Here is a 17039-nt window from a genome sequence, read left to right on the forward strand (position 1 = left end):
GCTGCCGTTTGATGCGGTCAATAACGGACACGGTACGCACGCCTTCCACTTCTACATCCACTCATCGCCGGTAACATATGGGTCAAGCTTGCCCGCAGAGGTTATGGACCGCATTAGCCTTTGAATGAGGTATTTATGCCCTCCTGCTGAACGATAGCCGGCCGGTCAAGCTTATCAGGCAATCAATCCGGACTGTTGGTCGCTTGTGAGTGTGGTTGCTGCATGTGTGCAAAATAATGTTTCCTGGGAGTGAGCAATTCGCACGAGCTGCCTCAACCACCAATGGGGCATCAGCAGCCAGCTGGATAGTTTTCTGGCAACTCAATTGATTGCAACTTAGTAGCTATATTTTCAACGTAGGGTCGTTGATCTTATTTATGTATGAGGAACCGAGATTTTTGTATATGTCTCTTGTTTCATATTTTGTTATTTGTTGCCCATTTTGCAAGTCCATTAAAAGCCCATTTGGCCCCCATGACGTTAATTGATTCGCCGTATGTGAATTGTGTGTAATACTGTTTTAATAATTTTAAATTCGGGCGAAAACGTGAACAGTAAATTAATCATGTAATTGAGAGTATTTGTTAAGAATCATTGAATCATTGTAACAAATCCTAGTCCAATTATTGCCAGTATTTCGAGCAAATCCTTGTTAGGATTGGAGTAAATTTTTTTGACAGGATTTGTATCAAATTTTTGTCACGAATTGGAGCAAATCCTCGTCACAATTTGGAGCAAATAATCCTTGTCAGAATTTGGAAGCAAATCCTCGTCAGAATCCTTGTTAGGATTTGGAAGAAATCTTTGTCGGGATTTCGGGCAAATGTTCTTCAGAATGTGGAGCAAATCCTTGTCAAGATTTGAAGCAAATCTTTGTCAGCATTGGAAGAAAATCCTTGTCAGAATATTAATCGAATCCTTGTCAGGATTTGAAACAAATCCTTGTCAGGATTTGAAGCAAATCCTTGTCAGGATTTGAAGCAAATCCTTGTCAGGATTTGAAGCAAATCCTTGTCAGGATTTGAAGCAAATCCTTGTCAGGATTTGAAGCAAATCCTTGTCAGGATTTGAAGCAAATCCTTTTCAGGATTTGAAGTAAATCCTTGTCAGGATTTGAGGCAAATCCTTGTCAGGATTTGTGGCAAATCCTTGACAGGATTTGAGGCAAACCCTTTTCAGGATTTGAGGCAAATCCTTATCAGGATTTAAGGCAAATCCTTGTCAGGATTTAAGGCAAATCCTTGTCAGGATTTGAGGCAAATCCTTGTCAGGATTTGAGGCAAATCCTTGTCAGGATTTGAGGCAAATCCTTGTCAGGATTTGAGGCAAATCCTTGTCAGGATTTGAGGCAAATCCTTGTCAGGATTTGAGGCAAATCCTTGTCAGGATTTGAGGCAAATCCTTGTCAGGATTTGAGGCAAATCCTTTTCAGGATTTGAGGCAAATCCTTGTCAGGATTTGAGGCAAATCCTTGTCAGGATTTGAGGCAAATCCTTGTCAGGATTTGAGGCAAATCCTTGTCAGGATTTGAGGCAAATCCTTGTCAGGATTTGAGGCAAATCCTCGTCAGGATTTGAGGCAAATCCTTGTCAGGATTTGGGACGAATCCTCGTAAGGATTTGGGACGAATCCTCGTAAGGATTTCAGGCAAATCCTCGTAAGGATTTCAGGCAAATCCTTGTCAGGATTTCAGGCGAATCCTTGTCAGGATTTGAGGCAAATCCTTGTCAGGATTTCAGGCAAATTCTTATCAGGATTTGAGGCAAATCCTTGTCAGGATTTGAGGCAAATTCTTTGTTAGGATTTGAGGCAAATCCTTGTCAGGATTTGAGGCAAATCCTTGTCAGGATTTGAGGCAAATCCTTGTCAGGATTTGAGGCAAATCCTTGTCAGGATTTGAGGCAAATCCTTGTCAGGATTTGAGGCAAATCCTTGTCAGGATTTGAGGCAAATCCTTGTCAGGATTTGAGGCAAATCCTTGTCAGGATTTGAGGCAAATCCTTGTCAGGATTTGAGGCAAATCCTTGTCAGGATTTGAGGCAAATCCTTGTCAGGATTTGAGGCAAATCCTTGTCAGGATTTGAGGCAAATCCTTGTCAGGATTTGAGGCAAATCCTTTTCAGGATTTGAGGCAAATCCTTGTCAGGATTTGAGGCAAATCCTTGTCAGGATTTGAGGCAAATCCTTGTCAGGATTTGAGGCAAATCCTTGTCAGGATTTGAGGCAAATCCTTGTCAGGATTTGAGGCAAATCCTTGTCAGGATTTGAGGCAAATCCTTGTCAGGATTTGAGGCAAATCCTTGTCAGGATTTGAGGCAAATCCTTGTCAGGATTTGAGGCAAATCCTTGTCAGGATTTTGTAATGTCACAAGATCTGTGTGTTAAAATCTAACTGTGCGAAAGTACTAAAACTGAAGCTCCGAAGAGAAAAATAAAGAGAGAGTCAGTCGAACTTGAGCCGTATACGAATGCGGAGGCAAATCAATCAGTGTGTTTAATTCTTATCATTATCAAGCGAGAAAACCTATTTTATTCCTAATTGTATTAATAGCTATAGAGTAAGATAATAAAGTGGCGACGAGAAGTGAAACGAATCCAACAATATTAATCTCAGACGGAAAATATTCCAGGGTGAGTTCAGGTAAGCAAAATACCAAACATAGCGCATTGTAGACAATCACTTGTACCTAGCATTATATTAGAGTAGTTGTTGAGCATATGCGGGGCTGTAGTGTAAATATCTAAGTTAATTAAGTGATTTCCTTTTTTTTAAATTATATTTTGAATACATATTGAATTTTTGTGAACTTTTCCTATATCTTTATTATATTACATTACAAATTAATAATCTCCATTTTGAATTTTTATACAGTGTTCAATTTACATTCAAAGTCGTAACTCTTTGTTCATTTTATGTACAAAAGAAGAGACGGCGACTAACGATCGTGAAGTAATAGAGCTGTTGCGTTGCATGAGGAGTCGGACGTTCGTCCGATGGTGATCGTTGAGACAAATTGCATGACCGAATAAAGAAAAGAAAGCCGTTGATATCAAGTGCATGTGAAGTATTGAACAACGTTGCATGATCGTTTGAGTTGGTCAGTTGGACGATCAAAGGAGAAGATCGTCAAGGAAGGCAAAGCGTGACTAGAAGCTACCCAACAGCAACACCGGTGGCGTCGAAGTTCAACGAAGAGAAATATACACCACAGAGCGGCGGAGAGTAGATTGACGTCTGTGAGCATCATTGGGAAGAAATTGCCTGAGTGAGAAGTTGCGACAGTGATAAGCTGTATCATCGGTGAGATTAGTGAGTAGCAACTTGCAGAACACGTGAGTAATACTATTTTCATTTGTAGAAAGTGCAGTTGTTTTGAACAATGTCTATTCCTGGCATGATTGGAACGATAGACCACTATCATGTTGGTAAATCGTTTTGCAATTATATAGAAAGATTTGAAATAATGTGCAAATTGAATAAGGTTGAGCCTGGAGAAAAGAAGCAATGGTTTATTTCTCTCAGTGGCGATGATGTCTTTGATGAAATAAAATTGCTGTTTCCGAAGAAAAATGTTGAAGAGTTAGATTATGACGAGATAATACAAAAATTGAAGTGTCGGTTTGACAAAACCGAACCTGCTCTCATGCACAGATATAAATTTTACAATAAGTTTCAAGGGCCTACAGAGAGTGCCGAAAATTTTGTTTTAGCTGTGAGACTATTAGCGGAAAGTTGTAATTTTAAAGAATTTAAGGATGAAGCAATAAGAGATAGACTCATCCTCGGGTTAAGAGACAAAAAGTTACAAAGGAAGATCTTAACGGAAGATGAAATAACTGTAGAAGCATTGGAAAGGTTGATCATCAACGACGAAGAAGCAAGTCAAAGAACCAGAGAGATTATAGATCATAATGAAACAGCAAATGTCATGTCAGTGAAGTATCGGTTAGGACAAAGATATGAAGATAAATTTAATAGTAGATCCGAGCAACGAGACAAGAGATTCAGATCAAGGAGTAGAAGTCAGGAACGGTTCGGCAGTCATAGTAGAAGCAATGAAAGAAATGGCACCTCAGCAACACGAGTAAGAACTGATTGGAATGGACACAGAAATGCTGTGTGCAACCACTGTAAAAGGGTTGGACATATAAGAAAAAACTGCTGGTTTTTGAATAAAAATTCAGTGAAAGCCGTTAAACAGGATAGCTCTGAGGAAATAGCACCATTCGATAAATTTAATAGAATAAGACTGAATGAGTCCAGTGACGAATCAGACATTAATTGCATGATGATTAAAAATAGTAGTAATGCCAATGAACCTTGTGTGATAGAGGTTACAATTGAAGGTCGTAAACTGATGATGGAGGTAGATACAGGCTCAGCGGTATCTGTGATTAGTGAGAAACTTTATAAAAAACGGTTTTGCTCTTCTATCATGGAACCTTGCAACAGGAGATTAGTAGTGGTTAATGGTGCTAGACTAGAGATTGCAGGACAAATTTTGGTAGATGTTAAAATAAATACACGAAGGAGCATGCAAAAACTGGTAATTTTGAAAAGTGAAACTGATTTCACTCCTCTCCTAGGAAGAGATTGGATGGAAATCTTTTATCCAGACTGGAAATTAAATTTCGGAACGATAGAAACCGTTAATCAATTAAGAGCTGAGCAGATAGAAAAAGCAATTGGTAATATTAAAAATAAATTTTCCAAAGTTTTCAGTAAGGATTTTTCTGAACCAATTGTAGGTTTCAAAGCTGATTTAACCTTCAAGAACGAGCAACCTATATTTAAACGTGCGTATGAAGTACCGTATAAATTAAAAGAAAAATTCGTAGATCACCTTTGCATGCTTGAGCAACAGGGAGTTATATCAGCTACAAAAGCAAGTGAGTGGGCCTCACCAGTAATCGCAATACCAAAGAAAGACGGAGAGATACGCATGGTAATTGACTGCAAAGTTTCTTTGAACAAAATTTTAATACCTGACACTTATCCTCTTCCACTTGCTCAAGACATTTTTGCATCTTTAGCTGGCAGCAAAGTTTTCTGCTCTTTAGACTTAACAGGAGCATATACCCAACTAGAATTATCTGAGCGCTCCAAGAAATTTGTGGTAATTAATACCATAAAAGGGCTATACACATTCAATCGCTTGCCTCAAGGTGCAACGTCAAGTGCGGCTATGTTTCAACAGGTCATGGACCAAGTCCTAAAGGGAATTGAAGGTGTCCGTTGTTACCTTGATGACGTCCTGATAGCAGGGAAAGACTATGCGGATTGTTATGACAAAGTGGTTCAAGTACTTCAAAGACTTGCCAATGCAAACGTACGTGTTAATTTTAAAAAGTGCAAATTTTTTGTTGAATCTTTACAATACTTAGGACATCTCATTACAAAAGATGGTTTATTACCATCCCCGGAAAAATTGTCTACAATAGAGCAGGCTAAAACACCTACTAACGAAGGGGAATTAAAAGCATATCTGGGACTTATAAATTATTATAATAAATTTATCCCAAATATGTCAGCTAAGTTAAGATGTTTATACGATCTTTTAAAGAAAGATAAACAATTTATTTGGACGGAAACCTGTGACAAAGCTTTTCAGCAAAGCAAACAGAGTTTGTTATCTGCCAACATACTTGATTTCTATGATCCTATCAAACCATTAGTTGTGATAACTGATGCATCATCATATGGCTTAGGTGGAGTATTAGCCCAAATAGTAGATGGCTTGGAGAAGCCAATATGTTTTACCTCATTCGCATTAAACAATGCACAAAAAAAATATCCAATTCTACACTTGGAAGCATTGGCTCTCGTTTGTGTATTAAAGAAATTTCATAAATTTCTTTTTGGGCAAAAATTTAAGGTTTTCACTGATCATAAACCGCTCCTGGGAATTTTCGGTAAAGAGGGAAAAAATTCTGTGTTTGTTACCAGAATACAACGATATATAATGCAACTCTCTATTTACGATTTCGACATAGAATATAGGCCTGGTTCTAAAATGGGAAACGCAGATTTTTGTAGTCGTTTCCCTCTTGACCAGAGAATTCCCAGGTCCATAGATCCCGTAAATATAAACAGTCTGAATTTCTCTAATGAATTTCCCTTGGACTTTGCATTAATAGCAAGAGAAACTAAAAAAGACGAATTCTTGACAAAAATCATTGGGTTTGTCGTAAATAATTGGCCAAGAAATGTACCGAAGCAGTTCAGAAACTTATTTGCACTTAAAGAAAAATTACAAATTGTAGAAGGTATTTTGCTTATGGAAGATAAAGTTGTTGTTCCTAGAAGCATTAAACATGCTGTGTTAAAACTCTTACATGCTAATCATAGTGGAATGACGAAAATGAAACAATTAGCCAGAAGATCTATTTATTGGGGGGGAATAAATTCAGACATTGAAGATTTCGTTAAAAGTTGTGAAACATGTGCAAGGAGAGAAATAGTACCGAAAGTGAAATTTACTGAAACTTGGACACCCACTACGCGTCCATTCAGCAGATTGCATGCTGACTTCTTTTATTTCGATAAAAATACATTCCTTTTAATAGTAGACAGTCATTCAAAATGGCTCGAAGTTGAATGGATGAGGTATGGAACAAATGCTAAATCCGTAATCAGGAAATTTATTCCTTTATTTGCTAGATTTGGTCTTCCGGATGTGGTAGTTACGGATGGTGGTCCACCTTTTCAATCTGTTGAATTCATTTCTTTCTTAGAAAACCAAGGAATTAAGGTATTAAAAAGTCCACCCTACAATCCCCAAAGCAATGGACAAGCAGAAAGAATGGTGAGGGTGGTAAAGGAGGTTTTAAAAAAGTATATGCTTGATACAAAAATAAGGTGTTTGGAAATTGAAGATAAATTGAGTCTTTTTCTAATCAACTATCGTAATAGTTGCTTTGGAAAGGAAGGAAGTTTTCCATCAGAACGAATATTTTCGTTTAAACCTAAAACCTTATTGGATTTGCTTAATCCTCGTAATAGTTACAAAAATAATTTGTATAAAGAGACTACTGACAAAACAGTAAAAATCAATTTTGAATCTTCTAATGATAAACCAAATCATCCGGATAATTTTGACAAGCTAGTGGCAGGGGATAAGCTACTTTACAAAAACGTTGACAAAAAAGAATTAATAAGATGGCTAGACGCGAAATTTATTAAAAAGTTATCTAAAAATCTTTTCCAGATTTCTCTCAGTGGACATAAGCTAACAGCTCATCGGGATCAGTTAAAAATGGTTTATAATCGACGAGATCAAGCGAAAGTTTTTGTAACCAAAAGTACATCAGTCTCCAGGAAACGTCCAAGGAGTGTCTCGGACGATGAAGAATTTTTAGGTTTCCCGGATGTTCCGATGGTCCCAGAGAAAAAGAAGAAGAAGGGTCATGTTCATATACGGAGTCCAATAGTGACAAGATCAAAAGCTGGTTCAGCTGTCGAAAGCAATTAATTGCAGACGAAGTTATAAATCTAAGAAGAAGAATCATAAATATGGTAATATCGAAGTTGTTGAAATTATTGAAATAAGCATTTGAATTTAAATGAAAGGTAGTTGTACAATTCTTGATGAATTTAACTAAAAGGGAAAGAACTGTAATGTCACAAGATCTGTGTGTTAAAATCTAACTGTGCGAAAGTACTAAAACTGAAGCTCCGAAGAGAAAAATAAAGAGAGAGTCAGTCGAACTTGAGCCGTATACGAATGCGGAGGCAAATCAATCAGTGTGTTTAATTCTTATCATTATCAAGCGAGAAAACCTATTTTATTCCTAATTGTATTAATAGCTATAGAGTAAGATAATAAAGATTTGGGGCAAATCCTTGTCAAGATTTGAGGCAAATCCTTGTCAGGATTTGAGGCAAATCCTTGTCAGGATTTGAGGCAAATCCTTGTCAGGATTTGAGGCAAATCCTTGTCAGGATTTGAGGCAAATCCTTGTCAGGATTTGAGGCAAATCCTTGTCAGGATTTGAGGCAAATCCTTGTCAGGAATTCGCAAATCCTTGTCAGATTTGAGGCAAATCCTTGTCAGGGTTTTAGACAAATCCTTGTCATGATTTGAGACAAATCCTTGTCAGGATTTGAGGCAAATCCTTGTCAGAATTTGAGGCAAATCCTTGTCAGGATTTGAGGCAAATCCTTGTCAGGATTTGAGGCAAATCCTTGTCAGGATTTGAGGCAAATCCTTGTCAGGATTTGAGGCAAATCCTTGTCAGGATTTGAGGCAAATCCTTGTCAGGATTTGAGGCAAATCCTTGTCAGGATTTGAGGCAAATCCTTGTCAGGATTTGAGGCAAATCCTTGTCAGGATTTGAGGCAAATCCTTGTCAGGATTTGAGGCAAATCCTTGTCAGGATTTGAGGCAAATCCTTGTCAGGATTTGAGGCAAATCCTTGTCAGGATTTGAGGCAAATCCTTGTCAGGATTTGAGGCAAATCCTTGTCAGGATTTGAGGCAAATCCTTGTCAGGATTTGATGCAAATCCTTGTCAGGATTTGAGGCAAATCCTTGTCAGGATTTGAGGCAAATCCTTGTCAGGATTTGAGGCAAATCCTTGTCAGGATTTGAGGCAAATCCTTGTCAGGATTTGAGGCAAATCCTTGTCAGGATTTGAGGCAAATCCTTGTCAGGATTTGAGGCAAATCCTTGTCAGGATTTGAGGCAAATCCTTGTCAGTATGTGAGGCAAATCCTTGTCAGGATTTGAGGCAAATCCTTGTCAGGATTTGAGGCAAATCCTTGTCAGGATTTGAAGCAAATCCTTGTCAGGATTTGAGGCAAATCCTTGTCAGGATTTGAGGCAAATCCTTGTCAGGATTTGAGGCAAATCCTTGTCAGGATGTGAGGCAAATCCTTGTCAGGATTTGAGGCAAATCCTTGTCAGGATTTGAGGCAAATCCTTGTCAGGATTTGAGGCAAATCCTTGTCAGGATTTGAGGCAAATCCTTGTCAGGATTTGAGGCAAATCCTTGTCAGGATTTGAGGCAAATCCTTATCAGGATTTGAGGCAAATCCTTGTCAGGATTTGAGGCAAATCCTTGTCAGGATTTGAAGCAAATCCTTGTCAGGATTTGAAGCAAATCCTTGTCAGGATTTGAAGCAAATCCTTGTCAGGATTTGAAGCAAATCCTTGTCAGGATTTGAAGCAAATCCTTGTCAGGATTTGAAGCAAATCCTTGTCAGGATTTGAAGCAAATCCTTGTCAGGATTTGAAGCAAATCCTTGTCAGGATTTGAAGCAAATCCTTGTCAGGATTTGAAGCAAATCCTTGTCAGGATTTGAAGCAAATCCTTTTCAGGATTTGAAGCAAATCCTTTTCAGGATTTGAAGCAAATCCTTGTCAGGATTTGAAGCAAATCCTTGTCAGGATTTGAGGCAAATCCTTGTCAGGATTTGAAGCAAATCCTTGTCAGGATTTGAAGCAAATCCTCATCAGGATTTGGGGCAAATCCTCAACAGGATTTGGAGCAAATCCTCAACAGGATTTGGAGCAAATCCTCAACAGGATTTGGAGCAAATCCTCAACAGGATTTGGAGCAAATCCTCAACAGGATTTGGAGCAAATCCTCAACAGGATTTGGAGCAAATCCTCAACAGGATTTGGAGCAAATCCTCAACAGGATTTGGAGCAAATCCTCAACAGGATTTGGAGCAAATCCTCAACAGGATTTGGAGCAAATCCTCAACAGGATTTGGAGCAAATCCTCAACAGGATTTGGAGCAAATCCTCAACAGGATTTGGAGCAAATCCTCAACAGGATTTGGAGCAAATCCTCAACAGGATTTGGAGCAAATCTTTGTCAGTATTTCGAGCAGGATTTGAGCAAATCCTTATCAGGATTTGGAGCAAATCGTTGTCAGTATTTGGAGCAAATCCTTATCAGGATTTGGAGCAAACCCATATCAGGATTTGAAGCAAATCCTTGTCAGCTTTTGATGCAAATCCTTATCAAATTTTGAGGCAGATCCTTATCAGGTTTTGAAGCAAATCCTTATCAGGATTTGGAGCAAGTGCTTATCAGGATTTGGAGCAAATCTCGAACTTGAGCTTGACAATGCAGCTTAATTCCATCTTCAAACATTGTGAAAAATGTTTTGTTTAATTTCCAGCGGTATGAAGCTGATAACACAGAAGAAAATGTTGCTTCACCAATTTTCAGCACAACCTTTTCAAACGTGCCATCCTTCAAATTAAATAAAAACATCCCATTCAAATCTAATTTCAAACACTTCCGCCGAGAGAAACTCGAGTAAATTTAATTAAAATTATTCAAACCTTTCCATCGTCACCAACTAGCCACCACCTGCATCTTGATTTCCCCCTCCACGTCCCAACGAACCGAAACGTCCTCGCGACCAGCAAGCGGTTGATAAATTTCCTCTAGTTGTTAAAATATAATCGAATTTGGTTCGCTCGTCCATGGACAAATATTAGCATACGAGCTTCGTTTAAACACCTTTCCGGGGTCATCACACGGCTTGACCAGGGCGGAGTACACAATCGTCCATAATTAATTGAATCGATCCAATTATCGTGGCAGCCCCGGCTACACAGATGACCAAGCACTTTGATAGTGCTCCATTGTTTCTGTGAACGTGGTCCAATAAATTTCGAACCTGCCGGTTGGTATCGTCCGCTAAGCATATGCGGTATTTCGAAAAATTTCGTTTCAGGTGGTTCGAAACGAAATTCCGCGGAATTTCGCGGAATTTGAGCATGGCGAAATCTGATTTCTTGATTTCGTTTCGTTTCGTAAAATTACAAAAATTTCGCTAGAAAAAACTAGCTTCTAACGAAATTTAACGGAATTCCGCGGAATTTCGAAACAAATTTAAACTTAAACCATACTTAATATTATCAAAAATTTTGGCTGCGCCGCTGAACATAATCGCCTGTCTTGGCACGGTGGTTTCCATACCACTAACCAAGCCGTCCACAACCAGGGCGTTAGGCAAGAAGATTCACGCTTCGATTGTGTGCTGTTCAATAGATGGTCTTCCTTTCTCCCTTTCACCCTCTATCGCTTCATACTTGTTCGCGCCCTAGCGAATGGCTTTCAATCTAATGATTTTCAATTATCTTTCGATTATCTACTCCCTCATACTTTGAGTAGAAATGACCGATAAAGCCGATAAACAAATCATTCACCACAATCACGGTCGTAAAATCTGTTTCAATTATGAACATAATCGTAAAGTTGTTTTCAAAACTTTAGGTTATACAATATTCCTATTAACGCTTACTACATAACCTCATTCTTAGTCGACAAATTCGTATGTAGTTTTCTTATATATGAATGCGGAAACGATCATGTGGATGCTGGTCATGGGACGGCAGCTATTCCGGAAGAACGCGAAGTTAAAAATCTACCTCGCGTAGCAAAAATCAATCGATCGTGTTGATGCTGATCACGCCAACTAGTGTAGGAGAACGTGAAGTGATAAAACTAATGTCTGCATCGAAAAGCACAAAATTATTTAGTGCGGGATCGATCGTGTTGTAGAAGATTGTTAAACGAAACACATTGATCTTGCGTTGGATTGATTTGAAACACAGTTTTCGTCTTCTTGTTTTCAAAATAACTTCGTAATACATATTTTGTCGCTCACCAAGGGTTTCACAAGAATTACCTTCTCAACTAACCAACGATTCCTTTCCCGTAGCGCTCACGGAGATGCAGAGCATTCCTTGGTCTCTTATAACAATGAGCGTTTAACCAATGTTTTTCTCCTAATCCTAAATTGACTATAAGCACGTGACCAGCATCATTATTGGTCATGAATTGGAAACACCGAAGCAAGTATACAATAAGAATAACTTTTTTGTATCCCAAGAATGTTATTTAATTGATGAGCTGTGCATATTTGCTGTTTCTCGGCCAATCATGATTAGCAACTACGATGTGTACAGTTAATCAAGCTAATAACCCGAGCAAAGCTTGAGAGCAAAACGATAACTCGTTTTGATGTTGTGAAATCGCCGAATATGATTACTTAATTTGATATATTTTTGGTCGTTTCAACGGTTAAAATAACAAAATGTATAGCAGAAAAACCTTACTGTGACATCAAATCGAAAACTATTCCTGCCATGAGAGCAAAGGATCAAAATGTGAAATCAATCATGATGAAACAAATTATGATTTCAATTTGGTGTCAAAATCAAAATGTGTTTTCTATATGCTCTCATCATGTTTTCAGACTTTGCTCGGGAAGCTCTTCTTTGACTATTTGCACAATATGTAACAGAGCCGTAGCGTGGACTGCTAGCGCCCTTGGCGAAACCATGATTTGGCGCCCCTCTTTTGATTATAAAAATGGGAAAATTTAACAACAATTTGACAATTTGAAAAGCATGAACAGTAAAATTAGAAGGTTTAATGGTTTAAAGATGCTTTAAACATCATTCAATACTGTGAAGACAAGAACTTTTGTTCCTGAAGTTCATTTGAATTTCAGAATGTCCATTTAAGATTTGTTTCCATTTGGTGATACTTTTTTTGATTATTTCACAAGTTATTTGAGCGACCTTCTAGAGCCGTGCTGGAAGTTTTTTTTTGTTCGGGATGAACCACTGCGTCCATTTCATTGAACTTTTGTAGTATACCCGTGTCATTTGTTTAGTGCATGTCTTTCTGCTCCATTTCTATTGAGAAGAAATGAAGTAGTCGTTTTTTATTCAGATATTTTCTCAAGCTTAATGTAAGGCCTCTTTAGATTAAGGTACCGCTATTTATACCCTTCCAGAAACGGCTTATACCAACTCTCAAAGGCGCGCCCTCAATCAGTTTCGGCTCAACAATAAGTGGGATAATACTGATTTTGACCATGCATCGGTACTGCAGTTCAAACATATTTTTGCGTCTTCTTATGAGTTCCGGATTCGTTTTTGTACAGAGATCTGATTTCATTGCGTTTGGCATTTCTGAATCTCACCTTTACACAGAGCCCTAATCAGTCAGAGGGTTCAGCAGATCCACCAAATTCGTATCCGCTTCTTTCCTAATTAATCAGCGCTCTGGAGCTTTGAGATTCATGTCATCGGCTTTAAAACCAGCCTAAGATTGAGTTACGTTTTATAATTTAATCCATTGACTCCATCAAAAAGTGGCAAAAGGTGGGTCATCTAACAGTAGATTATAGTCGTTCCATACTCTTCCGACCATCACTCATAAGTATTAACAAGAATAGTAAGAACTAGAGCACAGTGTGGTAGATCTTTCTCCGTAATGCACCACGAAAAAAGGTGTCTACCCAGCATTACAGGCTCCGTTAACTGCCTGGCTAATTGTTTCACCCCCCAGGCCATTCATCCCCTCGGCACGGGTCGCCTGACACCTTGGGATTCGGGGTTAGGGACGTCATATTGTCAGTTTCAGTGTTTAACCGAGCCTGGCGATATGACTGGATTTACACCGTTACGCACTACTTCAGAGTATCCATATCCCAGCGTAACGGGAGTGCTGGAAGTTCATTAATAATGTTAAGGTTTTTTTCAGAGCCTACGCACTGCTGGGTCTAGTTGGGTCAATAAAATCCAGCTCTGAAATGCGTCGGTCGATTATCGGAATCGTTATCGGACCTATTCGCGTCAAGGAAAATCCGATTCTGGAGTGGGTCTGACGGTGTTTTGAAACCACTTCTGGACCGAACAAAGCTAATAAAATTTCACTCTGGGGTGAGATGGTTGAAGGTCAGATGTTCTACTAGATCTAGTCGAATCAGGGAAAACCTTATTTTGGAGTTGGTTTGTTGGTGGCCGGCAGTTGCCATTGAACCTGTTTGGATCTAGTGAAATGTAGCTTTGAACCACTGAACCCATATAGGACATATTAAATCAAAAATTATTGTATGGTGTGTAGATTGGTTGGTGGTCGAATTCGCCATCGGATCTGCTTGGATCAAGGAAAATTTAACTCAGGGCTGTGGCTGTGTCTGTCGATAGTTTGAAGTCCCTGTACATATTTATGTTGATAAAATTTAACTATGCAGTGGGTTGTTCAATGGTCGGAATTTCCGTCCACCTCAGGACCAATATACATTTGATTATAATAAGAATAAATGAAAAAAAACATAAACCGGGAAATTTACCTGAACTATAAATTATACAAAAATCCATACCATTACTTCCGGATATAAGAACAAAAGACACTTCCTAATTTTGTCAATCGGTTTATTATGAATGTAACCTTTTAAAGATGTCCACTTAAAAAAGCTGAATAAATTCAAACCAATGAATTTGAGTGTGAATTGTCCTTTTTTTTAGTTAATTAAGTTATTTATTTATCTCATATATTGTATAGTGGGTTACCCAAAAATCGGACCACAATACAATAAAGTTTTAAAGCTTAGCAAAGCTGCTAGTTTCAAGTAATCCTTTTAAATTGCGAAAGCTCCATAAAAATGTCCACTTCGTTGTAGCCCTAGTTGTAAGTCTGGCATAAACGATAAAGAGGTGCAGCTTTTCCCAGGTTTGTCCTTGATCTAGGGGTGTAGAATAGATCCAACTGACGTAGACCATGCGTGGGAAATCAAAACTGGAGGTCACTAGTAATGCTGCAGTGAATAGATCCATGTACAAGTCGATGAAGCGTAGACACATCAAGGACGCGCCGAGTTAATGATGTGTGATATGGTTCATAAGGGTAATAGAATTTTCTATACAAAAACGCTTAAATGTATGCTGCACTGCTTCAATAAGTTCTACATTTCGCGAATAGTCACTGCTATCAAACATTATGGCTCCGGAAATCCCTCGGTGGCCCTAATATGTAATAGCTAAAATTTTAAATAATCCGATTCACACAATGTTGATAATCAAAATCCATGATTGTCAAATAACTTGTTAAATATTATATTTTTCGGAAAAATATATTAGGCTCTTTTAGTGGAATGTATTCAACCGTCTAAGAGAATTAAGTACTCTCCATTCAATTCCACCAATTATTTTCGATATCTTTGCAGATACGTATTTCGACCACTACTGTGTGGTCGTCGAGTCGTAAAGTCGAGTCAAGTACGAGACACTGAAGACGACCACACAGTTGTGGTCGAAATACGTGTTTGCAAAGATATCGAAAATAATTGGTGGAATTAAATGTAGAGTACTTAATTCGTCTTAGACGGTTGATTATATTTTTGTTTTTCTCTTTTTTCTACTGCCCTCTTGTAACCGGTTTCGGAAGTCCTTGAGAAATCGGATTAGCAGTCAAAACTAAAACAAATCCATATAACATGTTGATGTGGAAAAAAGGCAATATTTTTGGCTTGCTCTAGATTATTCCACATATCTCTTACTTGTCATAAGACATATCTTTACCATTGTACCAACCCTAAACTAAATAATTTGTCTTTTGCTTATAGCATAATCCTTTGCTTATAGCATAATCGGCGCCCCCTAAAGACTAGCGCCCTTGGCGGAGGCCAACCTGGCCAACCGCACGCTACGGCGCTGTATGTAAGGAACATTGCAGATGTGTGGGCATTTCTAGATCTTCGCATGGAATTTGCAAAAATAAAATTCAGAACGGGTTGAAAGATCATTAAAATTACTTAAGATTGCTTTCAGCTTATACTGACCATAACAGCTGTTCTCATATGTCAAGAACACACAGACAATAGCTAAGTTTGTCGAGCTAATTGTATATAAGACTATGGGTCTGTTAAATTCAATTGGAAATACATATCTTCGTACATTTTAGAAAGGTGCACAGGATTCTTCTAGTGAGCAAATGTATGCTAAATATAAGAAGGAATACATTTTGGTTGATACGCTCTTTCAAATGTTGGTCTAGTATTATCAATTCTCTATCTGCGTATACGCCTGGTAGATGTGGATACATAATTAAGTATCCCACTAAATAAAAAAATAAATCTAAGCATTCATTTTCTAATTTTGACTAAGCCAATACTTAGTCCACGCTGACAAGACAGTATGAAGTATGCTTTAGCATAATTACATAATTCTTAAATGAACTAAGGTTTTAAACTAAATTTGAATCCGTATATGAAAAATCCCACAATTTCTTTATTTTTATATACTTACTGATATAAAACTGATATAAAATTGATCAGATTCGGGAACACACGCTCCACGATGAATTTCTTTGAAAGCGGCACAAATGCTGGGGTATTGTCTTATCGCCAATGGTATATGCGGCGAGAATGTGGCGATTTATCACAGATTTCCTTTTCCGTTATTGTGACTCTTTTGGTCGCAAAACAGTTATTCGACTTCGAAAAAGTGAAATCAGAATTGCGTACATAATGTAAAAACAATTTAATAAAAATTCCGCGGAAAAAAAATTAAAATTTCGTTTCGTTTCGAAAAATTTCGAATTAAATGAACCTTGATTTCGTATCGTTTCGAAATATCGAAAGAAATCTTTATTTCGTTTCGTTTCGATCCGAATCAACATAGACATTTTAAATTTCGTTTCGTTTCGTTTCGTTAGGAAAACTGTGTTATCGCATACCCTTATCGTCCGCTGCTTCAAACTGGCGTTGCCGATAAGGAGCTCAGCTCAGGAGGTCGAGTCACAAATCAAACCGGAAGACAGCTCGGAAGGAAGTGTTTTGAGTAATTGCGCCCTGTCTTCGGTTCCATTGAATTGGCCCGGAAGGGCAGGAATGTTCCTTCCCCCCACTATGATAATTGCGGGCTCGAACGACAATCACAATTAGAGCAGGATAGATTATTTCCTTCTGGTGTCACACCTTCCAAGTTTTCTTCGAATTCCAACCACGAGTACGTTTGGCTTCGAGAATATTTGAATTTAGCATCCAAATTGGTATGAAAACGCTTTTCCACGGCTTTAGGGGTGTGTCGTGTGTTCGCTCCAAACTGTGGAAAGTTAAGCCGAAAAGCTGATTTCGGTTGGAGCGAGGAACGAGCCCCATAGGAGACGACAGGGATCAAAGCGTTTTCGTTTCGTCGTTGTCATCATCACAGCATTAGCATACCTATTTCGGAATTTCGGTCCCACCCACCAAGACCACAATGCGTGACACAGCTCGCG

The 17039-nt window shown here is 38.4% G+C and overlaps 2 protein-coding genes across 3 annotated transcripts in view; both read left to right on the top strand.

The window, feature by feature from the left end:
• The window catches only part of LOC134210599 (neogenin), a 565173-nt gene that overhangs the window by 118907 nt on the left and 429227 nt on the right, over positions 1–17039 (top strand). The window lies entirely within an intron of this gene.
• Positions 2354–7787, top strand: LOC134214880 (uncharacterized protein K02A2.6-like). Its single transcript, XM_062694159.1, has 2 exons — positions 2354–2641; positions 2873–7787. Exon 2 carries the CDS (start codon positions 3381–3383, stop codon positions 7470–7472), a length of 4092 nt encoding a protein of 1363 aa, XP_062550143.1. The 5' UTR covers positions 2354–2641; positions 2873–3380; the 3' UTR covers positions 7473–7787.

This window comes from Armigeres subalbatus, chromosome 2 (assembly GCF_024139115.2).
Source record: "Armigeres subalbatus isolate Guangzhou_Male chromosome 2, GZ_Asu_2, whole genome shotgun sequence".
In the NCBI taxonomy this organism is placed as follows: domain Eukaryota; kingdom Metazoa; phylum Arthropoda; class Insecta; order Diptera; family Culicidae; genus Armigeres; species Armigeres subalbatus.